General features: G+C 37.4%; 5 protein-coding genes and 2 long non-coding RNA genes across 9 annotated transcripts in view; 4 read left to right on the top strand and 3 right to left on the bottom strand.

Moving 5' to 3' along the window:
• Nucleotides 1-2049, top strand: part of LOC5504201 (integrator complex subunit 8) — a 40622-nt gene extending 38573 nt beyond the window's left edge. For both annotated transcript variants that reach the window (XM_048721000.1, XM_048720999.1), the window contains 5 exons: nucleotides 55-107; nucleotides 389-513; nucleotides 1043-1127; nucleotides 1402-1492; nucleotides 1893-2049. In XM_048721000.1, the coding sequence (XP_048576957.1) occupies nucleotides 55-107; nucleotides 389-513; nucleotides 1043-1127; nucleotides 1402-1492; nucleotides 1893-1980 (442 nt within the window). In that variant the 3' untranslated portion in view covers nucleotides 1981-2049. The remainder of the gene's footprint in view (nucleotides 1-54; nucleotides 108-388; nucleotides 514-1042; nucleotides 1128-1401; nucleotides 1493-1892) is intronic.
• Nucleotides 2050-2196: 147 nt separating this feature from the next.
• Nucleotides 2197-4722, top strand: LOC125558946 (integrator complex subunit 8-like). The gene is made up of 7 exons (XM_048720484.1): nucleotides 2197-2249; nucleotides 2556-2674; nucleotides 2831-2934; nucleotides 3032-3082; nucleotides 3573-3652; nucleotides 4366-4409; nucleotides 4611-4722. Exons 1-6 carry the CDS (start codon nucleotides 2197-2199, stop codon nucleotides 4394-4396), a joined length of 438 nt encoding a protein of 145 aa, XP_048576441.1. The 3' UTR covers nucleotides 4397-4409; nucleotides 4611-4722.
• A 724-nt stretch (nucleotides 4723-5446) lies between these two features.
• On the bottom strand, nucleotides 5447-9595 carry LOC116604710 (kinesin-like protein KIN-12E). 2 transcript variants are annotated; one of them, XM_048721001.1, is made up of 14 exons: nucleotides 9204-9595; nucleotides 8886-8905; nucleotides 8591-8656; nucleotides 8357-8400; nucleotides 7956-8004; nucleotides 7817-7851; nucleotides 7634-7685; nucleotides 7390-7424; nucleotides 7230-7272; nucleotides 7103-7158; nucleotides 6974-7028; nucleotides 6629-6775; nucleotides 6296-6556; nucleotides 5447-6196 (listed from the first exon to the last, which is right to left on the bottom strand). In XM_048721001.1, the coding sequence occupies exons 1-13, from the start codon at nucleotides 9265-9267 to the stop codon at nucleotides 6455-6457; spliced, it is 768 nt and encodes a 255-aa protein (XP_048576958.1). In that variant the 5' UTR covers nucleotides 9268-9595; the 3' UTR covers nucleotides 5447-6196; nucleotides 6296-6454. The 2 variants fall into 2 exon arrangements, with proteins under 2 accessions (XP_048576958.1, XP_048576959.1); XM_048721002.1 differs by lacking the exon at nucleotides 9204-9595 and adding an exon at nucleotides 8998-9188.
• Nucleotides 9596-9738: 143 nt separating this feature from the next.
• Nucleotides 9739-11879, top strand: LOC116611857. The gene is made up of 2 exons (XR_004293691.2): nucleotides 9739-10375; nucleotides 10902-11879. It is a non-coding gene; the product is annotated as an uncharacterized LOC116611857 (long non-coding RNA).
• Nucleotides 11880-13094: 1215 nt separating this feature from the next.
• On the bottom strand, nucleotides 13095-15469 carry LOC125559162. Its single transcript, XR_007306396.1, has 4 exons — nucleotides 15337-15469; nucleotides 15111-15240; nucleotides 14145-14165; nucleotides 13095-13272 (listed from the first exon to the last, which is right to left on the bottom strand). It is a non-coding gene; the product is annotated as an uncharacterized LOC125559162 (long non-coding RNA).
• A 55-nt stretch (nucleotides 15470-15524) lies between these two features.
• On the top strand, nucleotides 15525-16857 carry LOC5504206 (EKC/KEOPS complex subunit TP53RK). Its single transcript, XM_001625076.3, has one exon. It carries the CDS (start codon nucleotides 15545-15547, stop codon nucleotides 16211-16213), a length of 669 nt encoding a protein of 222 aa, XP_001625126.2. The 5' UTR covers nucleotides 15525-15544; the 3' UTR covers nucleotides 16214-16857.
• A 16-nt stretch (nucleotides 16858-16873) lies between these two features.
• On the bottom strand, nucleotides 16874-25243 carry LOC5504213 (dehydrogenase/reductase SDR family member 4). Its single transcript, XM_032372466.2, has 9 exons — nucleotides 25059-25243; nucleotides 24812-24989; nucleotides 24289-24366; nucleotides 23620-23643; nucleotides 22790-22860; nucleotides 19833-19884; nucleotides 19222-19356; nucleotides 18635-18690; nucleotides 16874-18009 (listed from the first exon to the last, which is right to left on the bottom strand). The coding sequence occupies exons 1-9, from the start codon at nucleotides 25181-25183 to the stop codon at nucleotides 17895-17897; spliced, it is 834 nt and encodes a 277-aa protein (XP_032228357.2). The 5' UTR covers nucleotides 25184-25243; the 3' UTR covers nucleotides 16874-17894.
• Between the last annotated feature and the right edge of the window lie 160 nt (nucleotides 25244-25403).

The raw sequence follows: 25403 nt of genomic DNA, 5'->3' as shown, positions 1-25403 counted from the left end.
GAGATACTTCTGCACTGTTTGTTAATTGCTTATTTCATCAATTGCCTTTGGCAGGAATGAGGACCTTTCTGAGCAAGTCAAGTCTTACATTTGGCAGACTGGCAAACGTGAGTGCATTGTATATAGTTCTGTAATTATTGATAGTTGAGCTAATTAATCAAAACCAAGATTGTTATACCGCATCTAAAATGTATAGCTTCAATTTTACTCATGTTTGGTACGTATGTTAATCACCTTTAGTTTTCCTTTTCCAAGAACTGATTTTTAACCTTTAAGATTTCTGAAAGTATAGTTTCCATTTACTGGAGTTTTTGTCATCTGAAAGTTTGGCTTTATTTGTGTGTGGTACTGTACTTATGTTGCTCCTCTTTTGTTTTCTCTCTGCAAGGTACTGATCTCCAGCCTTCCATTGAAAGACACACAGTGGCATACCTCCTAAACAACAAGGAGACTGCCTTCTTGACAAATTTGATGAACGAAATGGAAGATGTCCACAACACTGATTATAGACTGGTATATTACCCTTTATTGAATCAGAAAGTTGAGATACTGATGATAATGATAGTGGCTGTGTTTTGGTTAAAGTTGACACTGGTGATGATAATTGTTGCTGAAGTGATGATAATCATGATGGTAGTGGTAGTGGTGTTTTTGTGTTAATGTTGTGCTGATGATGATAATTGATAATGGTAATAATGATGATGATGGAAGTGTTTTTTGTGGTGATGTTGAGGCTGATGATAATAATGATGTTAGTGGTTGTGTATTGTGTTATGATAATAATAATTATAATCATAGTTGTGCTGTCGGTAGCATTATGTGATGCCCATTCTATAATTGAATCTCATGATGCCCATTCTACTATATAAGGAGATCATGATAAGTGATTTCTGTGCAGAAAAAAATGCTTGTCATATTAACACTCTGCTTTCCAAACAAGGGACAAGAAATCAAGGAATTTGTGAAAGTATTACAGCATCTCCCCTTGTTAGTTTAATAGTGACAACTGGGTGATAAGTGTGTTCATTACCTCTCTTCTTAGTTGGGTGGACTTTTAGCTACAACCTGTTCTTCCATCACCAAGCCTCAGGGCTGGAGGAAACCAGTCCGTCAGCTTTGGGATGGAGGTATGTCAAAATACAGTTAATTATGATATTCATTTATAGGCAAAATGATTATATGGGGCTCTGTCAGCCTTGGTTTGCTGCAGTGTGACCTTTGTCATACCCTGGGCTTCAATTTATAGCGTTTGTGTGTTTGAGGGTACAGCAAAATTCTTTTATTAATGATGTTAACTGATAATTTGGACACCCAGTAAGTATCTGTAATTGGTTGTGTCAGTAGAGTTTAGAAATAACTACATTGCATACTTACCCAAGCTTTGCCGTTTATTTCCTACAGTCTTAAGAGTTTTTTCTTCAACGACACAACAGAAGCGACCTCAGGAAGGTCCTGGCATCTCTATTCGGCGCGATGCAACCAACATTAATTTGTAAGTATACCTTTAGTTACTACCAGCAAATGTTTTTTCACCCATACCCTTTTTGCATTCTGCACTGCATGAAAAATTATCCAAATTTGTAGACATAATACTGGCTGTTATTATTATTGACTAGTAATTGCCATAGTTTAATATTCCTGACATTATTCGATATCACTGATGACTATAGATGCAAGATCTCTGTGTAGATATTGGATTTCCCAAGTGGGTCACCATCCAATAAGGGGCAGGAAGCAGAAGTATATAAAACATATAAGAGGCAAATGTGCTGATTTTAGCTCCCATACATTTGTTTCTAAAATTTCAGCATGAGAACAAGGAGCATCAGACCTCCTCCTTCATTCACAACTGTAATTATTATATTATTTACCTTATTGCCATTGCCTTTCAGATCAGGTTTTCTATGCTTTGTGGACAAAATTAAGGTAAGTTTTTGCAAAGGTGTGCACCGCTCTATGTTGTGTACCTATTTACCTTGAGCAACTATAAAAGTCTGTGTATTCCAGGGCTGTGTAGCATGCTATTTTTTTTTTCTTCTTCAGGAGTCATCATCACTTGATCTCCTTATCTCTTGTCTCGTCCGGCTCCATAACTTGGCAAAGGTAAGACACCTCTGCCATCTTGGAAAAGGTTATAAATTTTATAATTCCATGCAGAAAGGTTTATTTTCCCTTGTTTCTGTTTGAAGGAAGGGAATGACAACCACAGAGAAGTATTCAGCTCCTTGTCACACCTATGGCCAACTTCAGTAACGAAGTAAGTTATCATGATAGATAATGTTATGGGTTTGTAGTTTTACCTATTTCTACCTGAACAAGCTCATCATAGTTATTTCTGTGCTTGGAGACTGTGTTCTCTACCGCATGACTTCACTGCCAAAGAAAGAAAGAAAGCTTGTAGTTATTCCAGTTGGAAGTGTACAGTAGCAAAAACATTCCCCCCATAGTGGAAGCCTCTTATTTTGTATTTTGTTTGGCTTGTTGGTGGAAGAGAGGTGAGGAAGCAGGAAGGCAAAAATAATGAATGCCTTTCCTTCTTTTTTATTTGTTTGCAGTCGCAGTGATGTTAACTTTGAGCAGATTGACATTGCCCTTTCCCATGTGACAAACCATGCAATAACGGTGGAACCACACAACACAACTTGGCTTCACACCCAGGGGGACTTGTATCTCGGTAAGCAAGGCTTGGTGGGGTACCAGAAGCATTTTCTTCATGTTTCATTGCCATCACCATCCAAAGGCACTTATCAACATCATTATCATTCATTTTATTGTAATCATTAGTAAAACCAGTCATCATCATACTGATTGTTGTTATTATCATTTCCAGATTCACGAAACTACTCAGCAGCCTTGAAGTGCTACTTGAAAGCTGGTTCTATTTCGTCCCTGTCATTCAATCAGCCAGTCCCTCCCACTGTTTGGGACACACAGGTAACCCATGCTTTTGTGAGATTTTGTCACAAAAGTATTTTACACACCTAAGCCATCTTTTGCATGTGTGATCACATCTTTTTGTTTATTTGGATAGGTTTTTAAAAAGATGGTGATCTGTTGCATGAGCCTCAAAGCTCACATTCAGGTATGATAGTTATACTGTAAGTGATGTGCATAAGAACAAATTTAGTTATTAATAATTGTATTATCAGCTTAGCCATATTGCACTACCAATGGATGCTTATTTGCTTTTAAGCGCATTTGTTAATATGTATGTTTTTAGAATAAAAAATATCAATGAGAAAAGCATGGTAAAATATTTTTATAGTGTTATGCAAGCAGTTTTGAATGACACAGACTTCATAATTTGAAGGATTCTGAGATGCTCTGATAAGCATTTGTTGTATCGCTGGTTGGCTAGTAAAATTCATGTCAATCAAGTAATATGTTTTTCACATCCACATTTGTTTTAATTGTCTACTTTATAAAACTGTCCAGGTAAGCCTGCTAACACAAGTGCACTCACTGTAAGCAGGAACCGGAGGAAGCAAGGGAAAGCATGCATCGAACTGAGACAAGTTTGCTACCAAAGAATGCAAACTAACTTTGCAAATACTTTTTCCTTGTATTTTCAGGCGGCACTTCTTTGTCAATGTGTTGATCCTGTGGACTTTATGACAGCATTTAAGGCCTTTCAGCTGGCTGTAGTTAGCAGGTACTAACAATCTTTTTGGCTTGAAATAAGTTATGGATGGACTGTTAGCATTCTTGAAGACCAAGCCGTCTTTGTGGACACTCCCATAGAATGAAAGTGCTATTCTTTAAGCATGGGCCATTAGATATTCTAGGCATTCCTCCCTTCAAATAATTCCATAAATTTCTCTGTCATATTTTGTGGACCTTAATCACACCACACCCCTCTCCCATAATTGATAAGTACAACAGTAAGACATATTAGTGATAAAACAGGAGATAGAAATACTGTTGAGAGGGGGGGGGGATACAGAGAAAACTTGAGGGTCAAGACCACACTTGTTATTTTCTTATCATTTTATAAAAAAAAAAAAACTACCCCAGGCCTAGACATAACAGCACTGCAAGAGGCAAACCTATGCTGCAAAGAGCTTTTTTTGCTCACTAAGTAATCCCTTGGAATGTTGGGGCTTCTTGAGTAAGAGTTGTGATTTTATTATATATTTTTTTATAGTGAAGATGCAATGGATAAATACTACAGTATGTTCTGGGATGTCACTATGTTGGAATACCTTATTTGTATCCTTTCACTAGCAATGAAAAAATGACAACCAGTAAAACCATAAACACCTAGAAATGTGTATGAAGTGTTTGTTCCCACCAATCACTTGCAAAAGCCCTTACACTTTAAGCACCCTTTTTTTATGCCACTGTTTGCCTTGAATCCATTACTAGATACCCATGCAAAGCGGGGCCAACAGGATAAAAAACACCAAGCAGTAAGTCAATTAGCTTACAGTAGGTGATTTCAGCACAGCGTGATACCTGCCCTAGCACCTACCCACCTCAGGTCCACAGATAGATAAATGTTGTAAAATTTAAAAAATGTTATAAAATTTAAAAAATTTAGAAAATTTATAAACCACCATTTATAAAGCCAGGCTTTTGTCCAAGGGGTAATAGCCTTTTTTGTGTTTCAGATGCAAGCCATTAGTCAAGTTGACATTAACATGTACAACAGTCCTGATGTGCTACAACATGCAGAGCAAACCAGGAAATCAGCTCTTTTCAGGTCTCTGGCAAAGCAGTACTTAAAACCAGAACTTGCACACTAGACCCTTGTTATGGAATGTAAAGGGCTCAAAACAGGGGCTTAACCAGGATTTGCTGAGGAGGGTCTAGTCATAGGTATCATATAGGAAAATGATTGTACTTGATGATCTTTCAAAAAGAAATACCCTCTTTTGGTGGTCAAGGGAGGGCATGCTGCTCCCTGTACACCTCTCTTAGTGTGCACCTGCCACAATTCATCTTATATTATTTAATTTTCTCTACTACATGTATGGTACTTTTGAAGGACTAAAACTATGATCAATTTATAATATAATAAAATTTGTTATTTGAGAAATTTGGCATAATCATCTGATTGTTTGCATGTCTGTATAATACACCAGAAAAACAAAATTACGAGGCGAAACTTTTTTTTTAAAAGGCGAGGACACTTCTCATATACACTTCTCATATACTTTAACATGTCACTGTTAAAGGTAAAACAATTGAAAAATATCTTACTGGGGAAGGGTATTGTATGGTTGTTACCAGCTCATCAAACTCATTAGGCAATACTGACAGATTTTTAATGTCAGCGAAAAGGAGCTAGAAAAGGGGAACAGGAATAAATTCCCCCTAACCATAACAAATCCAGGCAATGAGCTTGGCAAAGCAAACTTTTTGTTGTGTGGTAACAGGATGGTTTTCATGGAAATGATAGGGAATAAACAAATATTTCCCCCAGTAATGAGCTGCATACAAAGAATAGGGTTTACAGTCTTTTTATTCAATATATATTCAAAGTTATGATGCAATTCTATAGTTAGACTGCAAATTTATATGTTTTATCTCTATTTACAGTTCTATGTACATCATGACACTGGCTATGATTAAAGTCATCTCAGTTCTTTTTTTCCTACTTACAGACATGAATTTGCCTGTAATACACTCACATTTAATGTTAGGCATTTCATTCATGTGGCTGTGCAACGGGGTGATAAGTCAATACTAGAGAGGCCACACCCAACTCTGAATCATGGGGGCCCATGAAAACATGGTGTCGCGGAACCCTTTCCCGCCTTAACCCCCATTCATCAGGAACACCTGTGCAGCCAATGCCCTAAGGTGGACGGCAGAGCGCACAGGTGCTTTGGGTGTGGCCCTCAAGATAGCATAGTTACCACAGGATGGTTCTGAGCAAAACTGCAGACTGTGTGAGTGTAAAACAGCAAAAAGTGATGGAATTATTCGTATGCTAGAACATACATTGTTTTTTAGGTAAAAATTTAAGATGTCTTCACGTTGAAAAGCTGATACTAGAGCGAGATGTCTAATGTCAGCTTAACCCTTTGGCGCATCATTAGGTAATGACAATTATCATATTTTTTAACAAAAAACTAGCATCCATCTGGATTGGTCCAGAAGTAATAATTAAGTTATTTGATAAGATTAATAATTGATTGATAAGATTAATAATAGATAATAATTATATAACAAAAGGAAATTCAACAGACCCCTGCAAACAGAAAAAAGGGGAGTAATGTTAGAACTATCGGCTTGGTGTCAAATTATCATAAAACACATAAGCTGTTGAATTAGCAATAGCAGTACTTACAGTCTGGCAAAGGTATGCCAGTCCCGGTAGCTAGCACAACAAGGTGGAAAGACCATCTTACTGGAGGTCACTTTGGTAGTAAGGCTGCTTCCCTACATACTCGGCAGATGTGTTGATGTGTAGGGCTCGTTCAAGCTGTGCTAGCTACCTCCAGGCACCTTACTGCGCAGCAGCGGCAGCACCAGGAAAGAGGCGGTCTCGGAGACTGCGCACTCTCTCCCTCAAGCGCCGCCAGGCGCGGCTCACAGGGTTACCCTGCCTCTGAAGTAGGACAAATAAACATGGTAAGAACATGGTATAAGAGTCTGAGTTATTATGATTCTAGGTGCTGACCTCTGGAAGTGAGTCAGTCTGAGTCTCTTGGGTGACTTTGATGGTGATCATGATCTCTGTCTGGGTCTCACATTCGTTTGTCGAGGCACAAGTTGTTTGCACCTCAGAGTTTGACATCTCGATTGATGCTTGACATGCAATCTCAGCCTATAGAATGACAATCAAATCAAGTTATTATGATGACAGGGTATAATAGTGACTGGCCTATAAAGACTGCAAGTTAATAGGCCTGCTTTCACTTCTAACTTCTGTGGGGTAACAAACTGCTATTTGCAATGATTACTAAAATGATCATTTTTTAGCAGAATAGAATAAGAACATTGGAAGAATATTCAATTTACTTACAGTGGCTGGCTTTGCCTTGGCTACTTCCAATTGGCGTTGCAGCTGGGAAATTTCCCTAAAGGTTGACAGTAAGGTATTAGTTTCAAGGTTTTTGTCAGTGTTGTACAAGAAAAAGTATATGGAGTTTACCTGTCTAGGTCATCCCCTGTTTTCTTCATGTTGTTGAGAATTTCTTGTTGCTCAACCTGGTATAAATCATGTTGAGTTGATAAGTGAGTATGTTTTGATAGACATCAATTAACAAATAGTTTTTTACCAGCTCTATTGATGCTTTCTTTGAGTGTAGTTCATCGATAGCCCTAAAAAATTCCAGAAAAAGTTTCATGGGACAAACATTTACAAATAAAAGATCTTTCATTTACAAATTTTATTCCACAGTTTGCTTACTGTAAGATAAGCATGATGTTATTTTGTACCTGTCTTTTTCGCATGTATCACACATGTTGACTGTCTGGAAAAAAGATTATAGTAAACTAGGAGTTACTCATTTGGCATTATATTTTAGTTGCTGGGAATTTATTTCATGTAGTGATCTGCGATCTACACCAGTCACTAAACCTGTTAGGGGTGGGCCTGTGAACCACATTAACCTCTGAAAAGATTTCTCTTATGCAACAAATTTTCAACACCTATGCCTGCATACTCCCTTGGCAAACTTACTTTGTCGACCAACTGCGAGACAGTTAAGGACGCAATGTATAAGCACATCTCACTGTTGGCAGATAAAGACAGTTAATGGCGACTGTATATTACTATTGCATCTGTAAGTACTGTAAAAAATGAACAGCACAAATAGTATTTTTGTACATTTTTTTGCATAATTTAGTCATTATTAATACTTACTTCTCTCTATCCTCCATAAGCTTGTCTCGCTCCTCCTAAATAACAAACAAAATTATGTTTATTATTATTTTTAGATTTGGATGCGAAAAATCTACAGTAAGTTTCTCATTTTATAATGACCTTTCTTATTAGCACTCACCTGTTCTTTTAACAAATCCTCCATAAGTTTTCTGTTCTCAGAAATAGACCTGTTTGAGAAACAAAGACATGTAACCAATTTTACCCAATAGGGATAAGAACTGTGACATTGTAACAAGAGAATGCCCCTTTCCCATGTCCATCCCTCTTCCCAGGCGTGAAGGATTGGCCAAGGGGGGGGGGGGGGGGGGGGGTTCGGAGTCATAGGTATCATATGGAAAAAGCATAGTATTTTAAGATTTGTTTATGAGAAATGACTCACTTTTTGTAAGCACCTGCCCCACCCTCTTTTTTACCCGCCCTCTTACTGTTGAAATTACAGTAAGGGATCTTGATTGCCAATATCCTATTAACTAGGCTAAACATGTGACCCATGTGACATAAAAATAGAAAATCACATACTTGTTTACTTCCTCAAGCATTTTCTTTTTGTTGTTGTTTTCCTCCTAGAATTTATGTCAACACAGATGATCAGTAATGACAATAAGAGCTCACAGTTCTCTAGATGTGTCATGTATACACCCATTTTGATTAAGGTCCTTAGTGGAGAAGCGATGTATGCGTGAAAACCGTATGAGCGATTAAAAAACGAATTTGACTCACAAAACAACCTGATTTGGACAACGTCTCTGATACCTTTTGTGTTTTGACTTGCATCTCTAGCCTTTTCATCTCTTGCATTGCTTCGTCGAGTTCCTCGGTCTGAAAAAATATTTTAAAACTTAATTATGAATAACAAATTCGCATGGGAATGAGTGGAAAGATTCGAAGGGTAAAATTTCTTGTTAGATGAAAGAAAGGCTTGAATTTCTTTCTTAGTTTGCGTTTCACTGAGCCCCCATATTTGTTTTTGAAATCTATTTTTTTTTTCACCCCGCACTATCAAACTTTTCCACCACAATTATTCAACACGAATCAGTAATAAGCTCACCTTTTGCCGAAGAATGATATCTAAAGAAAAAAAAAACAAGAATTACTTAGCGGAAAAAACTTCAGACAGTAGCGGTTTTAAACATAGAACTAAGCTTATAGATAAATTTAACCTCTTTTTGACAGTGTTGTCAGTTGGCTACCGCCCATGGTTCGTTTTACCCGAATCTCTGTGTTAGTGTTTTAAAAGTAAATTTTTGTTAATTTTGTGAATCTTTTTGTATGCCGTCTTCTCTTGTAAGACTTCTTCTATCTTCTTTTTTAATTTTTTTTATTTTATACTCTTTGATCACGTGACATTTGTGATCACGTGACTTACCTTTGTCTTTGCTTGATAAATTCTTCATCGAGCCGCCCCGATAAACTGGGTTCCTATGAGACATTTTTAAGAAAAGTAGAAGAGCGAAAAAATGTCTCCCGATCAGTTCGGCGTGTGTAGAAAATCTGGCGGGAAACCTTAGCAACCTTTGTTACGTCATTATGGAAAAGTTACTTCATTTCGTTATAGCGCGCGTACTGGGAGTTACCGCTGTGGCTAAGCTGAGCCCGCATTAGAGTGGTTCTTGAACAGCATTCGTTTGATTTATCGCGAATTTTAGTTATCGCCGATCGTGATTTCAACAGACGAAAGCAGCCAGTTTTTAATGTAGACTCTGTATTCCTTACTTCCGAAGTTCCACACTGTTCTATGCTGGGACCACTCCTGTGACCTGCAACGAGTACGAAGTAGCTAACGCATGTACTCAGACGGGAAAGGACTGGTGCAGGGGTTGCGGAGAACAAAAAGCCCCTGGGGGGGGGGGACTCCGGTAAAAACAGACGGGGTGATCGGCGGCAAAATCAATTATAACACTAAGGGATAGCACTTTGGGTGTGGTCAACAAAAATTCTTACAAATAAGAGATAGCAGAATCCGAAAAACAGTCAAACACCCCTTAAAGAATAGCAGTTGGTCGAATTTTAAAACCTAAGAGATAACAGAGTCGGAAAAACCGTTAAACACCCCCTAAAGGATAGCAGTTGGCCAAAATTTTTCACCCTAAAAGATGGGATGACCAGCGCCGTCTACTTCTCTGGAGCTCCTGCGTACGATTCCCTTCGATCGCTCAAAGCCAAAGATTATTTCCTAAAATACTTCATTGACTGTGCTCTTTCATGTGAGCTAGTTCTTGTACGCGCCTGGGAAAAACGCAAAGCAAGAATTAAACACGAAGGCGCGGTATAAAAGGGTGCTTCCATTGGAAGCATCGGCTCATTTGTCAATCAACCGCCGTGGAGTGAGGAGCAAATTCAAGATGGCGGCAAAAGTCAAGTACAAAACACAGAGGGGAGAGGTTTCAAAGCGCGTCCTGATGTATAAAAATGCCAACTCTACCTTCTAGTCCGATAGAATGTGTAAAAAAAGAAACAAAGCTAAGAAACCAACGTGGTTTATGCAAAAAAGGAGCAAACGCATGATCGGAAAACAACGATTCCAAACCTCGACAAAAGGTGAGTTTTATGCCTAAAATTTACTATTCATAGCTTTAAAACTCAGAAAACAGGATTTAAATTAGTCATCATAAGCTTATAGGTACTTAAAGTGGCGGGGAAACTCTGTTTTGCTAGAAAATGCATCTTGACTTTGTCTTCATTACTGCCCGATAGAAGTAATGCAGGCCTTCTATAGAAAAGATGTTGTTTGTAGATCAAATCTTGCTTTCCTCTTGTTTGTTTTTATTTTTACATCGCCTCGAGCTCGGACAAGATTGTTTTGTGGTGTATGAAGTTTTATCTCTATTTACAAGCTACTATAAGTTGGAATTTAAGTATAAATATGTAATAAATGGTAGAGTTTTTTTATTGTTGTTGGGATCTTTCTAATACACATAACTTAAATCATCAAAGAAAGCAGTCCATTATTTGTATTCTAGTAATGTTAACTAAACAGTTTAGTAAATCTCTGTCTGAATGAAATGGGGGCCAAACTTGCATGTTGAATCTATTATTTCTAATTAGTTATATGATTTCATCCTAGCTATACCCAAGAAGCAAGTCATAGTGACATCTGAATAATCAACAAGATATAATCCTCAAGAAAAAGCAGATACATAGACATATACAGTATTACATTTTCCATGTGATTTTTAATCATAAACATTCCTTTATAAAGGAAACATGTTTTGTTGCTATCAAGTTGATTTATGTGTTTTGAAGTGTATAAAGCAACCAGTCATATTTAATAAACTGCATTATAGATTATACTTTTGAATAAACCAAAATGCTTTCTCATTCAGTTCAAGGCTTTTCATTCTTACAGTAAAAGCAAGTGTAAATACAGGGAGGATATCAATTGTAAAAGTCATGTCTCTATTTTGTATAATTAACTTATAAAGTATAAAACATTTGTTTGGGTAAACTCTTTTAAAACCAAAGATCCAGGCCGTTTTTTGACAAATAGAAACAAAGCTAATTCAATTGCTATTATTTCTACATTATTTGTGGTCATCATAGATCGCAAGATAAAAACAAAATACTATACAGGTGCATTCTGATCCAAAAAGTAGAAAGACTCAATTATGGCTCAATCTCACTTAGATGGATATCAGGCATTTCTTTAGTAGCCCTTCAGTGGTTTGGTGTACATATATGTGTAAGTATACAAGCTGATATATTGTACAAAGGGTTATCTGCTGTTTCTGTGAGCCAGCTATGCACTAAAAAAAATATTGAAACAAATGTTATCTTATATTGTATACCCCTCCCTTGTTTTTTACAGTTTCTGTGAGCCAGTTATGCACTATAAAAAAACAAATATTGAAACAAATGTTTTCTTTTATTGTATACCACTCCCTTGTTTTGTGCAGAAAAATAGTAAGTGTTGCATTTTATTGGGATGGTACTAAGCCCTACTTTTAACCCAGTCAGTTGCTGAAGCCTGATCATGGTAAACATGTATTGATCAACTATTAAATTTGGTAAAAAGATAATAAAGACAAATTGACTTTCTGTCAAATAAGAAGTAGAAGTCAACTGGGGGTTCAACATCCCCTGACCTGCCCACCACACCAAATTTTCTTCCTGCTCAGGTAAATGTCAAAACACTTAATGGATTTTTGGTTAATTCTTGAACAGATGTACAACAGCAGATAGGCACACTTTGCATTTTTGTTTTACACCTGTTGCAGCAACAAAAAAAGTAGAAATAATGGTTTCACTAGAATAAGTTTTACTGAAGTGTCCTCTTGCACTACAGCTGTAAAGTGACTTATGAATAATAAAATATATATATGATGTATCTTGACTTTATACCTGATGTTTGCTGCTTACGTTTAGTTCTAATGTCCTGCTTTTTCAGTACTTACAAAAACACATTATGCTCTTCATATTTCCCCGAATGTCTGATTGAAATACGAATCATGCTACCGGCCAAGAAAAATGCAAAGAAATGAGGCAAAATCGCTACACGAAACATGTTTTTTAAACACACTAAGAATGGCAAAATTTAGCTCTGTTTACACCCCATTGCACGCATAATCCCTTAGGATAGACTGCTAAGCAATGACTGTGGTCATTGCGGGCCCAAGTTCACCAAACCCTTCCTAGGAGAGTCGGGAAGGTATACATACTATAAATAGCGGGAGAAAAAAGGGAAAGGCGGGAGATTTGAAATCGCGCCGTAAATGTACAAATTCTAAGACAAATATGCATTTCACGCTGCCAAGAAAGGCTTGAGATACAAATCAAACATACCTTTCTTTCATTTGGGAAATTATTAATTCGTTGGATATCAAATCATTAGATTTGGGGGCATTCTTTCTTGACTGGGCTCGTAACAGTAATGGCGGCCATGTTGGACTTTCTCTCCATTTGAAAAATGGGGGCGGGGCTTAGGCCCTTTTATACCGCGCCTTCGTGTTAAATTCGTTCCCAATATCCCCATAGAACACTCATGGCCACTACATAACCCTTACAAAGTGTGTTCTACGGATTTATGACAACCAGTATAATGCTATATAGTAATTCTAAGAAACAGCCTTCTACATTGTACTACCTTAAAAATGGTACAACCTAAAAAATATTGTCAATTATATAGAACTTGCAGACAGGGAAGTCTATGTAACTTGCCAAACAATAAACAATCTGGCAAATGCATATATAGAACATTTATATAGAAAATCATTTCAAGTATACAAAATGTATGATAATAAAATTACAAAAGATAACTAGATCGAGTTTCTGTCAAATTTAATATCACCTCATTGCACAACCTTTTTACAAATACAAACAAATATGACTTTTAAAATGTCCATCCAAGTATTATTGACATCTGTCCTGAATTTCTCCAATCCCTTCCAGATGCAACAGCACACATACTCCAGGAAGTCATATTCAATGATGCGAAGAGCCTGCAACGAGATATGCAGTAGCCATATAAACAAGCCCTATGAAATGATCAAAGTAACAGCTACTTGTACACAAACACTATATGTCATGAATTCCCTTTACAAAGGGCTCACTCTGAGTGACAGTGGAAGGTCTGAGTCAATAGAATCAAATGTCAATAACATTTTGAAGCTGATACACCATCGTGACTAGTATTTTACTCTAATAACTGACCTTGAAAAGGTCCACCAAAAGAAACATTTCAAAAGTTAGAAAGTCGCATTATATTTTCACTTTCTGCACATGTAAGTAGAATATTAGGTGTACCACATAGTTACAGTAGACTACATACAAAACATACAAAGTGCAGTAAACTCAAAATGCAACAATTTCTTTACAAAATAGTGAATTTATAGTGAGTCATGTGAATTTTTTAACATTGGAAACTTTTCACAATCAGCTGCATATCCACTTTTCACCTTATGTAAATGGAACATGGACCATGAAAATTGGAACACGAAACATGATAAAAAAAAAAGAAAAAAAAAAGTCCACTGCAGCAGTCTGTAATACTGCTGTACATGCTCAAAATACAGAATGGTAGCTAGCAGGGAAGCAATTCGACAATTAACATATTAGAGCAATTACAGTGACTGAGCCTTGCCCTAACAAACAAAAATTTCCAGCTTTGGATCTGAAAGGTGAATATAGTCTAATGACATTCCTAAGATTGGAATTATCCTTTTAAGTGGACAACCTTTCCTAGATCAGCTCTACATCAAAAGCAAGTCCAAGGCTCTGGAAATCAAGGTCTTTCTTACATGCTTTTGATACCAATAGCTGGTATCTGCTTACCATTGTCAGGCACTTTGCATGGGGGGGGGGTCTTACTCACCTTCAATAGCTTTCTTTTGACCTAAAAGAAATCAAACTTTAGCAAATTAACTCCCAATAAACAATGAACAGTAATCAATCAAAATTGAAGATTTCTGGAGGAGAAGCAGTTTACATTATTGCACTATTGACACTTAAAATTATTTTTTTAATGTTCAAAATGTCTTCAGTGCCAAACATATTCTATCCAACCCTTGTGCCTTGGAAGGTTGTGGGTTCAAGTCCTGTTCTATGTATGCTTAACCCATTTGCTCCTATACCGCCCTGAAACGCCCGGCGGAAAAACTGTCATATTTCCCTATACGGCCCTGTACCGCCCGGCTTTCGCGCTCGCAAGAAAAAAACCCCTCTAGCTCCCCTCCGAGAGAAAACGAGAGTATCGTTTTGTTAAAAAATGACGGGAAACAGTGCATAAAGACATCAGAATTCAAGTCTTTTCAGACAGCACTGTCAAATTTGTCACCTAAATAGTTAACAAATAGATCTTATTTTTACGTGTGCCTGTCCTCTAATAGATGCACAGATCAAGAAATTGTTGTTTATACAACAATATAATGTTTTCTTACTTAGCAATCTAGTTTTTTGGAAGCATGCACACATGCTGACGCCAAGCGTGCATGTGTCCACTAATAACACATGGGCCCTTAACCAATCAGAGCACACAAGTTGCAAGTGTCGTCGTATAAAGTGTCATATTTTCTTCCACTAGAGCAAGCTAGACCGAGGAGTCCATCATAATGTTTCAGTTTTGATTGAAAACTCTACTGCCCCCAATTTACACAGTTGTTTCGATAAGACCCTGTGGTATACATTACTAATTCAATGAAGAAGAACTAAGGCTATTGGTTTCAGTTTAATTTCTAGCTATTAAAAGGCTAATAGCTCTACACCGGGCTTAAATTAGGGAAATAACAATAAATATATATATCAATCAAAAGCGATTTATTTGCATCTCTTAAAAACCTACCTGATTTCTGTATCTTGTAAATTCCGTAGTATACGATCCCCATTCCTGCGAGTAGAAACCTTAGCTCGTATAAATGCGGGACTGTAGCTCGGAAATGGTTCATGACTCGTGCGGCTAAAGGCTGCATTTTCTACAGGTTAACAATACAAATAATGCGTTTACAAGCCTCATACTAACATAGCAAATTGAACATGAGATACTGATTTCATGTGGTTGTCGTATTTACCTTGGACTTAGAGCTAAAGTGAAGAAAATTACTAGGTTTTGCTCCCGGCTTTACCGAGGCAAGTCAAAAAATCCAAGATGGCGGTGAAGTGTGAAGCGCATACATTTCTCCAAGTAACCGCATGCCAAAAGAATGGAAGGCGTTACAAATCAGACACGCATGCGTGAGAAGAGAAGACCGCTTACAACTTTCCAGGCACAGAAACAAGATGGCGGACGGATGGGAGCTGGTGAAACAGGGGGCGGAAGCTAAGATATTCTTGACAGAGTTCTACAATCGGCCAACTGTGGTAAAGCAGAGGTTTTGTAAGTGTTACAGACACCCTTCTCTCGACGAGAAGCTCACACGAAGACGCACAACCCAAGAAGTCCGTTCCATGTTGCGATGCCGAAAAGTCGGGATTTCTACTCCAACAGTCTATTTTGTGGATTATGAAGCTTTCTGTATTTACATGGAGAGAATAGAAGACTGTATGACCGTGAGAGATGTCGTTAATGGCCTTTTAGAAGATTCTTCTTTGCAAGCGACTGAAAAGTTGTACGAGCTAGCAAAAGAAATTGGAGTGTTATTGGCGAAGATGCATCAAGTTGATTGCATACACGGAGACCTCACCACTTCAAACTTGCTGACTAAAAATTCAAGCAATGCAATCACCATTATTGACTTTGGTTTGAGTTCTGTGTCGTCTTTGGCGGAGGATAAAGGTGTGGATCTGTATGTCTTGGAAAGAGCTTTTCTGAGCACCCACCCTAACACCGAGAAGATCTTTGAAGCCATTCTAGATGCTTACAGAAAGAATGCTAGGAATGCGACTGAAGTAATCAAGAAGTTAGATGAGATTAGGATGAGAGGTAGAAAAAGAACAATGGTAGGTTAAAAGTAGAGGCAGCAAACATAGTTATATTTTACTGCCCACCCACACCTAACAACTTTAGTCTAGCCGAAAGTCTCCATGTTTCATTCTTGGTCCCAGCAAAGTGTTATAGTCAAAGTGTACGTAGTTGGCAAACCAGTACAAAGACCTGGCGAACTAGCACAAAGACCAGGGCAAAGACCAGCACAAAGACCAGCAGAAGGCCAGGACAAAGACCAGCACAAAGAACAGTGCAGAGACCAGCACAAAGACCAGGGCAAACCAGCACAAAGACCAGGGCAAACCAGCACAAAGACCAGGGCATTATAAAGAGTGTATTAGTGCTAAACCAGCCTATAGTGTATTCCACAAGTTTATGAAAAACACTTAATTATGGACTTTTTGATACAATATAACTTGATTAGAGCAGATCATGCCAATCTGGTCTTTTTTTGATTGGCCCACATTCTTTTTCTTGGTAACTATGCTCATTATGCCATGTGTAGATATAAATAAATGTGTCAATGTTTTAGTAATTACTTTTTATTTTTAAAACTGAAGTAACAACATAATGTCTATACAAAGTCACATATTTTTTCAAATGTTTTATACTGCTAATATTTATTTAGTTTTAGAAACTAGAGGATAATATAAAGACTATTTCTGTATTTTACTTTGGTTTAACTGGTGTCCACTAATAACCCCTATCACAATACTGACAACTTTCTTTTATAAAAAAAAGATAAAATTGATGGCTTCTGTTATAAAAAGCATATTGTATACAAACCCATAGCTAGGGCCTGGGAGGTCTTTTCCAGGGGCATGTCCAGAAGTTCCAGTATGGGAGAGAGGGATCAAGAGCAAATAACTTTTAAAAAAGATAAAGGGGATACATGGATTTCTTCACATAATAACCTATTCTCAGCTCAAACCTATCTGTATGTGCACTGAAAATGAACCCCTCGATGAAAAAATAGATACCTAAGAAAAATGTAAATGGCATCCTGAATATTTGAGAATGGATCTCCTGGTTATGGGCCTGTTATCGACAGGGTGGAAGATATTGTATCTTAGCCTCTTCTAGCTATTCACATAGGATTACAAGAAATGATAATATGTATTATACTCTAAAAGAATTCTTAAGAATGTGGGCATGCACCTTCTAGAGTAATTCTAAGAGTAAGAAAAGTTTGACCCATTATAATATTCCTGGTTCCTACAATTGTAAAGTGACCTAGAGAAAAAAAACGTTTGGCCCACACAATTCTGAATACATCTTCTTCTTTTACATATAGAGCTATAGTGAAACTTCGATTTTATCCCGATCTTAAAGATGTCATTGATTCTTTGTTCTTCTTTCTAAAATATTATTTTGGATACACTGTCATTTTCAGAAGTTATCTAGTTCCATCAATATGATGTGAGAAATATACAATTTGCTAGTTGGTATGAGCCTCACTATCCAACCACTGAGGCAAAGAAATGCTCGATAGCATGTCAGAGCATGACAGAATGCTCTTAGAAATGGAGTTCATGTTGTCGGCCCAAACTATGACTTTCTTATGATAAATGACTTTCCTAAAACTCTGTTCAGGTTGCACACACCAACCTGATTAAACTCATCGCACTGATTAAAAAATACATCTATTCCCCTGAGGCAATATAAAATCGAGGTTTCACTGAATCCATAACCCTGCACTATTCCTCAAAGCCTTGCAGTCATGCCGCCACCAATCACTATTGTTTCTCCTGTGATGTATGAAGCTTGATCTGAACAGAGGAAGGACACTGCTCCTCCAATTTCCTCTGATGTACCTAGCCTGTGGAATGAATTGATGCAACAGTGAGAACTGAAACCTCAACAAGTGCTGCCCAACAGGGCCAGTTGCACATCAAAAACATGGCTTCTTTAGAAAACTATTTTGGTGTATTTTGCGAAGTTCCAGCTATGTGAGCATAACGTATGCCTTTAGCTAGAACAAGCTTTCTATTAAGCAATCACAAACTACCGGTTTCACTAGCTTTTTATGCCACAAAATGGCAAACTTGTTAGTTTTTTTCACATGAACTGCCATACTCTAAGTGCTATCCACCAGATTGTTATCCAGTGGATAAAGCTTATCCAAGTATGTGTTGCACAATGCCTGAATCGTTTTTCAATCAACAGTTATGCAGCAGTATATCTGTGCTTTGTAACAAACCATTTTATCTTGCAGATAACTATCCACTAGAAAGGGATGTTCTATCAATAAAAGCAATAGGGGAATAAAGAGTAAACAGAGAGTTGTAAAAAAAAAAAAAACATGCAAGCCATTAGATTCCCTATACAGGGAGGGACCAGGGTTTACTCAATTCTGTTTCAAATTTTGAAGCAAATCCTCCTCCAAGAATAGGGGGACCATTCTCTTCTTGATCCCCATTTGCCAAAATACTGTACCTCCTCACCGTTTCATGGGGATTCTTTCTTTAACTTTTTGATGCATTGCCTCATTTTTCCAGAGCTGTGAAGCAAAATTATCATCTTGATAAGAATGCCTTGGTATTCTACCGTTATTTACATCCCAAATATGTATGGAGGGATTATGCACCTATCAATGTTAAGCCTGTGGGAAGAGGTGCGGCAAGGGATGGGGATTGAACAGTTAAACTGGCACATAGGTAGGGGAAAGGATATTTCTCAAGAATTGGCTCCAAAATTTGGCCCAAGGGTAGGTAATTGGACTGAAAAAATTGCAAAAATGTCTAGTCCCCACCCCTTGCCGAACCTCCCCCCAACCAGCTTAACATTCCTGATTGCTACACTACATCTTGTCCCTTCCCCTCCTTACCACTGCACTACATCTTGTCCCTCCCCCTCTGTACCACTGCACTACATCTTGTCCCTCCCCCTCCGTACCACTGCACTACATCTTGTCCCTCCCCATCCTTACCACTGCACTACATCTTGTCCCTCCCCCTCCTTACCACTGCACTACATCTTGTCCCTCCCCCTCCTTACCACTGCACTACATCTTGTCCCTCCCCCTCCTTACCGCTGCACTGAATCTTGTTTTAATGACCCCTGGTGCCACGCAGTTGACCCTAATTCCGATATCAGCACACTCATCCGCTAGCGCCTTGGTCAGACCAAGCAGTGTGGTCTTGCTTATAGAGTATGCACCAAGTCCCTTTATATTGAAAAAATCTTGGTCAAAATAGAAATGAGGACATTATCAAAAGTTAAAGTGTTCACCAACATTGAAAAAGTATAACCATCCCAGGAAGCAATACACCAAAAGCTGGTAATCGACTTTGCCAAATTTCCATCTTTAATAACTAAGCCCTCTTCAGGGTGATACAGTCATATCCCATTGTCGCCAGTCCCAGTCCCCTTCCTCGCTCCCTTCCCATACAACGTGCCCTTGACCCTGTGGCGAGAATAAAACAGTTTTGTACTTGGACTCAAACGCTTTGCTTGCTTGCTTGTGTCCTCACTAATACTGTAATATGTCTAGGAAAGTACCGCTAAACACAACAACAATTTACATACTATGAGCACTAAATCCCCAAGTTACCTTTTTTAAAATAATAACCTTCCCCCTCCTTGCCTTCAAAAGCCCCTAGTTGTAAGGGTTTCAGTCAATTTTCAAACTATTGTCATCACCTGTAATGGTTGATATCCACCTATAGAAGATATATACACTATGTTCCCACCACTGTAAAAAAAAACACATATATAATTATTAAATGCAGATCAACTTTGTTTAACTGATAGATCAGCCTTAATGTCTCACACAAAAGGTAAATAAATACAAAACACAGCTTTTGAATCTTGGCTCATAATGAGAGGGGGGGAGTGAATAGGATTTTGCATCTATCAAATATGGGCCTAGACCATGACACAAAAAATACATAAGCTTTTATAACAAAATATAGCTATCGATGTTTGGTGTGCGCTTATTGATTATAGGAATTTTTGTAATCGTGTTTTAAAAATGTCTTTTCTTGGTGACTTTTTTTGATTGGCTGACATCAAGACTGGTACACACTTGATTGGGTTCCAGTTGAACTTTGCTTGCCATTGTAGATTTGTAAAGATATAGATGTGCATAGCTCTTGTTTTTATCTATTTCCTTGCTTTTCAACTTGGTAAAGAAAGATAATTACAATGTTCAAACAATGGATCTAAGAATATCTTTTTCCGCTAAGATAGGGGTTTTATCTAACATCTAATAATGAAGGGAATGGAAAGAAAAGACATCTCTGGAGTGTTTGCCAGTTCAAGTTGATCGGTTTATTCAAGCATATGAAATTCAACCGGATTATTTTGGCTTGTTTTGAGCACTATGCTTCATTTTTACCAGTAAGGATGATTATTAAAATATGTTCTATTGGATTGGACTTCATTTTCTTGCATTTTTATTCACAAACTGAGTTGTAGATATATGATTTCTTCCACATGCGAATGGGAACAGCCAAAAAACCATAAAGACAGCGAACAACTTCACAACTTCACAGCCCGGGGTGGGAAATGTTGAAAGATTACCATGCAATTGTATTACTGATTCACTGATTGTATTACTAATTCACTGATTGTATTACTGATTCACTGATTGTATTACTGATTCACTGTATTACTGATTCACTGATTGTATTACTGATTCACTGTATTACTGATTCACTGATTGTATTACTGATTCACTGATTGTATTACTGATTCACTGATTGTATTACTGATTCACTGATTGTATTACTGATTCACTGATTGTATTACTGATTCACTGATTGTATTACTGATTCACTGATTGTATTACTGATTCACTGTTGAGCCTCACAGTACAACAAATTGGCAAACAGGAAAAGCGAAATATCTTGTTTTACCGTGTCAATTGACAGGATTTCATTCAGTCATTCAAGGCTTATTTCTCTGCAAAACGTACAGTAAAATTATCGACAATAATCTGTCCTTACAATCAGGAGGAAGGGTAAACATAAAATTTGAATTTGTTCTAGAGCCAAGAAAAGCATGGTGAAGAGTAGTGCAAATTTTCTTGTGAGTGTGTGTTTTCTTATCACTCCGTACACTTTCTTTTGCTAGTAAATGTAGATCTGTGCGATTGTTGTGCATTCTCTTTCACATACAGTACCAAGTCTTGATGGCAGTTTTCTTAAAAAAAAACATTTGAACTTCAGGATTATAATGCTACTGTAGTACCATCTACTGCATTTGTTTGTTTGTTAATTAAAAGAGAATTAAAAACAATTGAGTTTTTTTTGCCGTTCACTCATTAATGAGTTTTAGTTCACTCATTGATGAGTTTGATATCTTGATGTTTTTTTATCTCTTTGTGTAGATGATTTTAGCTTGCTTCCCTTTTAATCTATAGGTTTTATTATTTAGTGCATTGTTTAGTGCGTAAACATGTTCTTCTAAGAGTGTGTTTTGTTCTTGTGACAATTGGCAATGAATTTGACAAAAAAGATAATAAACATTTTCTTTTCTGAATTTCTGTATGCATAGATGCATTTGATTTTTACCTTGTAATATCGTTCACAATTATTTACAGCATATACATATCTTTTTGCTTTGATCACAATTGTGATCGAAAAAGGTGTTCAAAACCGTATTAGGTAATAGTAATAAAAATCACAGCTCCAATTGCTGCAGGATTCCTTTTGGATACTGTGCTCAGGTTACACTCAGCTACTTTCTGGGGAAGGTCCAGGCTCCACGCTCAACTACATGTGTCTATTGTGTGGGAGCGTCCTATTTTGTACGTCTAATGTTTATCACCCACTTGAACAACTCTTGGCTTCACAAGTCATATGCAAATTAGATATTCAGATTTTGCCAGTTTTATGGGAGAATTTGCCAAAATTGCTCATTTTAGAAGGATTAAAAATCAGGTTTGCATTTAAACCAAGTATAAAAATTTGGAAGAATTAATGTAGAGATATTACGCTACTATACTAACTAGTCAATTTGTCAAAATAAGCAAAAGAGAATGTTGTGTCAGGTTATTAAATGGCACACTTATAATAGATTTTAAGAATAAATAGAGCAAATTGTCACTGGCAATAATTTGTCACAGTCACATACCTGTCAACTCTCACGCATTAGGTGGGAGTCTCAAGATTTTGGACCCGTTCTCCCGCTCTCCCGCGTTGAGCACCAATTCCCCCACTTTCTAGCGATTTACAGCTTCCGAAAAATTATTCTATAGAAAATCGTCATTTTGCCTATTTCATATTAAAATACTTGAAACAATAATTCCTTTGCGTAGCGCAATTTATCTAACACCCTCATGATATCTATAAGTGGATTTGTTCGTGAGAGCTATCTATGTGGCAAAGGCCTGCAAGGTTAAACCCACCTCTCCCCCCCCCCCCCAAAAAAAAATGAATATACTCCACCCCTTCCCCCAAAAAATTCTCAAGCCTTGAGATTTTCGGAGGTTGACAGGTATGCAGTCAATAACCAAGGGAGATATATGGCAAGGGAGACTAGAAGAACCATGCCTGGATAAGGTTCAAACACAAAATAGAAAGACAAAAAAAATATTTTGCTGAGTTTTAAGTCTTTTCATAAAAACAAATCCCACTTTCCATTTTTTCACTCACCCCCTTTTTTCCATGTGTGGAATCACATCTTTACTGAGGAGAAAACTTGCTTTGACATTTACTTCAAATATCTAAAAACATAATTTTGCTAAATTGTGTTATAAATTATATATACTACAAATTAACTATGTATGAACTACAGATTTTTTTTCTGAAGCTATGAAACCATAAAACGTTGTGAGCTCCCATAACAACTATTAGCTCATTACAACAATAAGCTCAAGCCTCCATTACCATAGCTGTCAACCCAAATTGGACAAAAATCTTGTGAAATCGGGTGATATACCGTAAATATGGGAAAAAGCCCAAGAGAGCTTGGTGGGTGAATACAGGGAATGTATAAACATTCGCCCAAAAATCAGGCTTGTGACGATGTCTAAAATCTTGTGATACCCACCTATGATATTACAACCATAAGCTCAAGTGTATATAGTACTATGAGAATAACAGTAAAAGTGTAAAATACTATGAGGAATAACAGTAAAAGTGTAAAATACTATGAGAATAACAGTAAAAGTGTAAAATACTATGAGAATAACAGTAAAAGTGTAAAATACTATGAGAATAACAGCAAAAGTGTAAAATACTATGAGAATAACAGTAAAAGTGTAAAATACTATGAGAATAACAGTAAAAGTGTAAAATACTATGAGAATAACAGTAAAAGTGTAAAATACTATGAGAATAACAGTAAAAGTGTAAAATACTATGTGATCGACAATAATCAGATACAAGCCCTGGGCTAGGGTGTAGAATACATGTGTAGTGTTGACACTTTGAATAATGAGGAAGGTAGTAATAAAGGTTTATTATACTTTACAGTACTGTACCTTATCCCATGCATCTTCAGTAGTCTGTAAACAGCAAAACAGTAAATATTAAAATATTAAAAATGGAAAAAAATATGCAGCATTAAAGTAGCAAATGACCAGTTAAGTTTCAGTCAATTACGAAACAACCTCCAATGATTTTTCAAAATTGTTAAAGCAGTGTGTCTACTGAAACTTTCTTCAAGGATGTGACTGATAATTTAAAGTCGATGACCTGTAAAATAGTGCAGATTCATTCTGTGATTGCCATTTAAAAAAAAAACAGTAAAGAGCAGCAACATTGAATAATACAGTAGAAGACTCTAAATGCTTCTGTTCTTTAAAACTTTCAATACACCAAAAACTGGAGTTCGACTTTGCCAAATTTTCATCTTTAATAAGACTTCTTCAGAGTGTATTGTACTTTTTGTTCTGGTACGAGATCACAACAGTTTGGGCTTTTTAAAAACTTTCAATTGATAGTTAATCGTTTTTCTGTATTTTGTTACAGGATGGCAATTGACTTCTTATTATCTTATTCCATTTCTTTTAATATTGTTCTATAAATAATGGTAAAAGCCTATAGTATTGTTACATCTTCCCCCTCCCCTCCCCCACCAAACATCCAATCCAAAGACTTCTGAAACCCTTGTCATAGCCAGTGCCAGATAACAATAGAGCAAAGCGTACCTGTAATAAAGGCCCAAAGACTGGGTTGGTTGCTGCATTTGACACTAATATATCAATGCCACCAAAGTGATTTATAGTCTAAATTAACAACAACAAAAAAAACAAATTAATTTAACTGGAGCCTGATAGAATTGTAAGATAAATCTGATATACTGTATCTTGTAACTCAGCTAATGTTGTGTGGTCTACATACAGTAGGCAGATCTAGAGGTGGTACTATTGGACCTAGCCCCATATTTTCAGACATTCATATAAATCCATGAAAGAAAGTTAATCCAACCTCCCGACCCCCATCATGAAATCCTTGCTTTGGTCCCCTTTTTGTGGAAATTCTGGTCACTGCCCACACCCTCCCACCCCCCCTCCCCCCCCCCCCCCCCCCCCCCCCCCCCCCCCCGGTGTATGTGCCTAGGTTGATGCCAAAAAACAATTCTGCCGTGGATATCAGCTAAACCAGAGGATCAGGTAGAGGTATGCTACAGCATGTAACATCAAGCTACAAGTGCAATATCTGAATATTCACCCTATTTATCAGGTTTTGCCGATGCTCTGGTTTCCCAACATGGCACATGACACCCATTACGTCAATACCCGCATTTTCCAGGAAATTTGCAGCTTTGATGACATTATCTTGTTTACGGCTGCTAACGACAACCTTAGCCCCATCTTTACCAAGTTGCTGTGCTATGGCCAGGCCGATTCTTATAGAACAGGAGCAATAGTAAGTGTGAAATCATATGAACGTGAATAAGTAATATTTTCTAACTCACCCATCAGTAGAGGCCGTCACAATGGCCACTTTACCATCCAGGCTTCGACTAACAGCCCCTGTGCTACTCATGCTTATACTTCTACGGCAAACGGCTTGGAGATTTCGACATAAAATAGAATGCATGGCCGATCCAACACGGGTTTACACAAACTTTTCGCTTTTACAAATTTGACAAGGCGTTCCTTGCACGAGGGTCGCGAAGGACCGGGTAGAAACTTTTGGGCTACCTGTGTAAAAAGGACTGGACCGTAAAAAGCAGGAGGGGGATAGAGTTTGTTAGGCTAAATTTTGGCAATAAGCCACAAAAATGAGATATTTTTTGCGACGCGCTCTTAGCTACCCA

The sequence above is a fragment of the Nematostella vectensis genome, chromosome 13 (genome assembly GCF_932526225.1).
Source record: "Nematostella vectensis chromosome 13, jaNemVect1.1, whole genome shotgun sequence".
Lineage (NCBI taxonomy): Eukaryota > Metazoa > Cnidaria > Anthozoa > Actiniaria > Edwardsiidae > Nematostella > Nematostella vectensis.
Note: the sequence above shows the minus strand (reverse complement) of the source record. Positions and strands in the feature narration are given on the sequence as shown.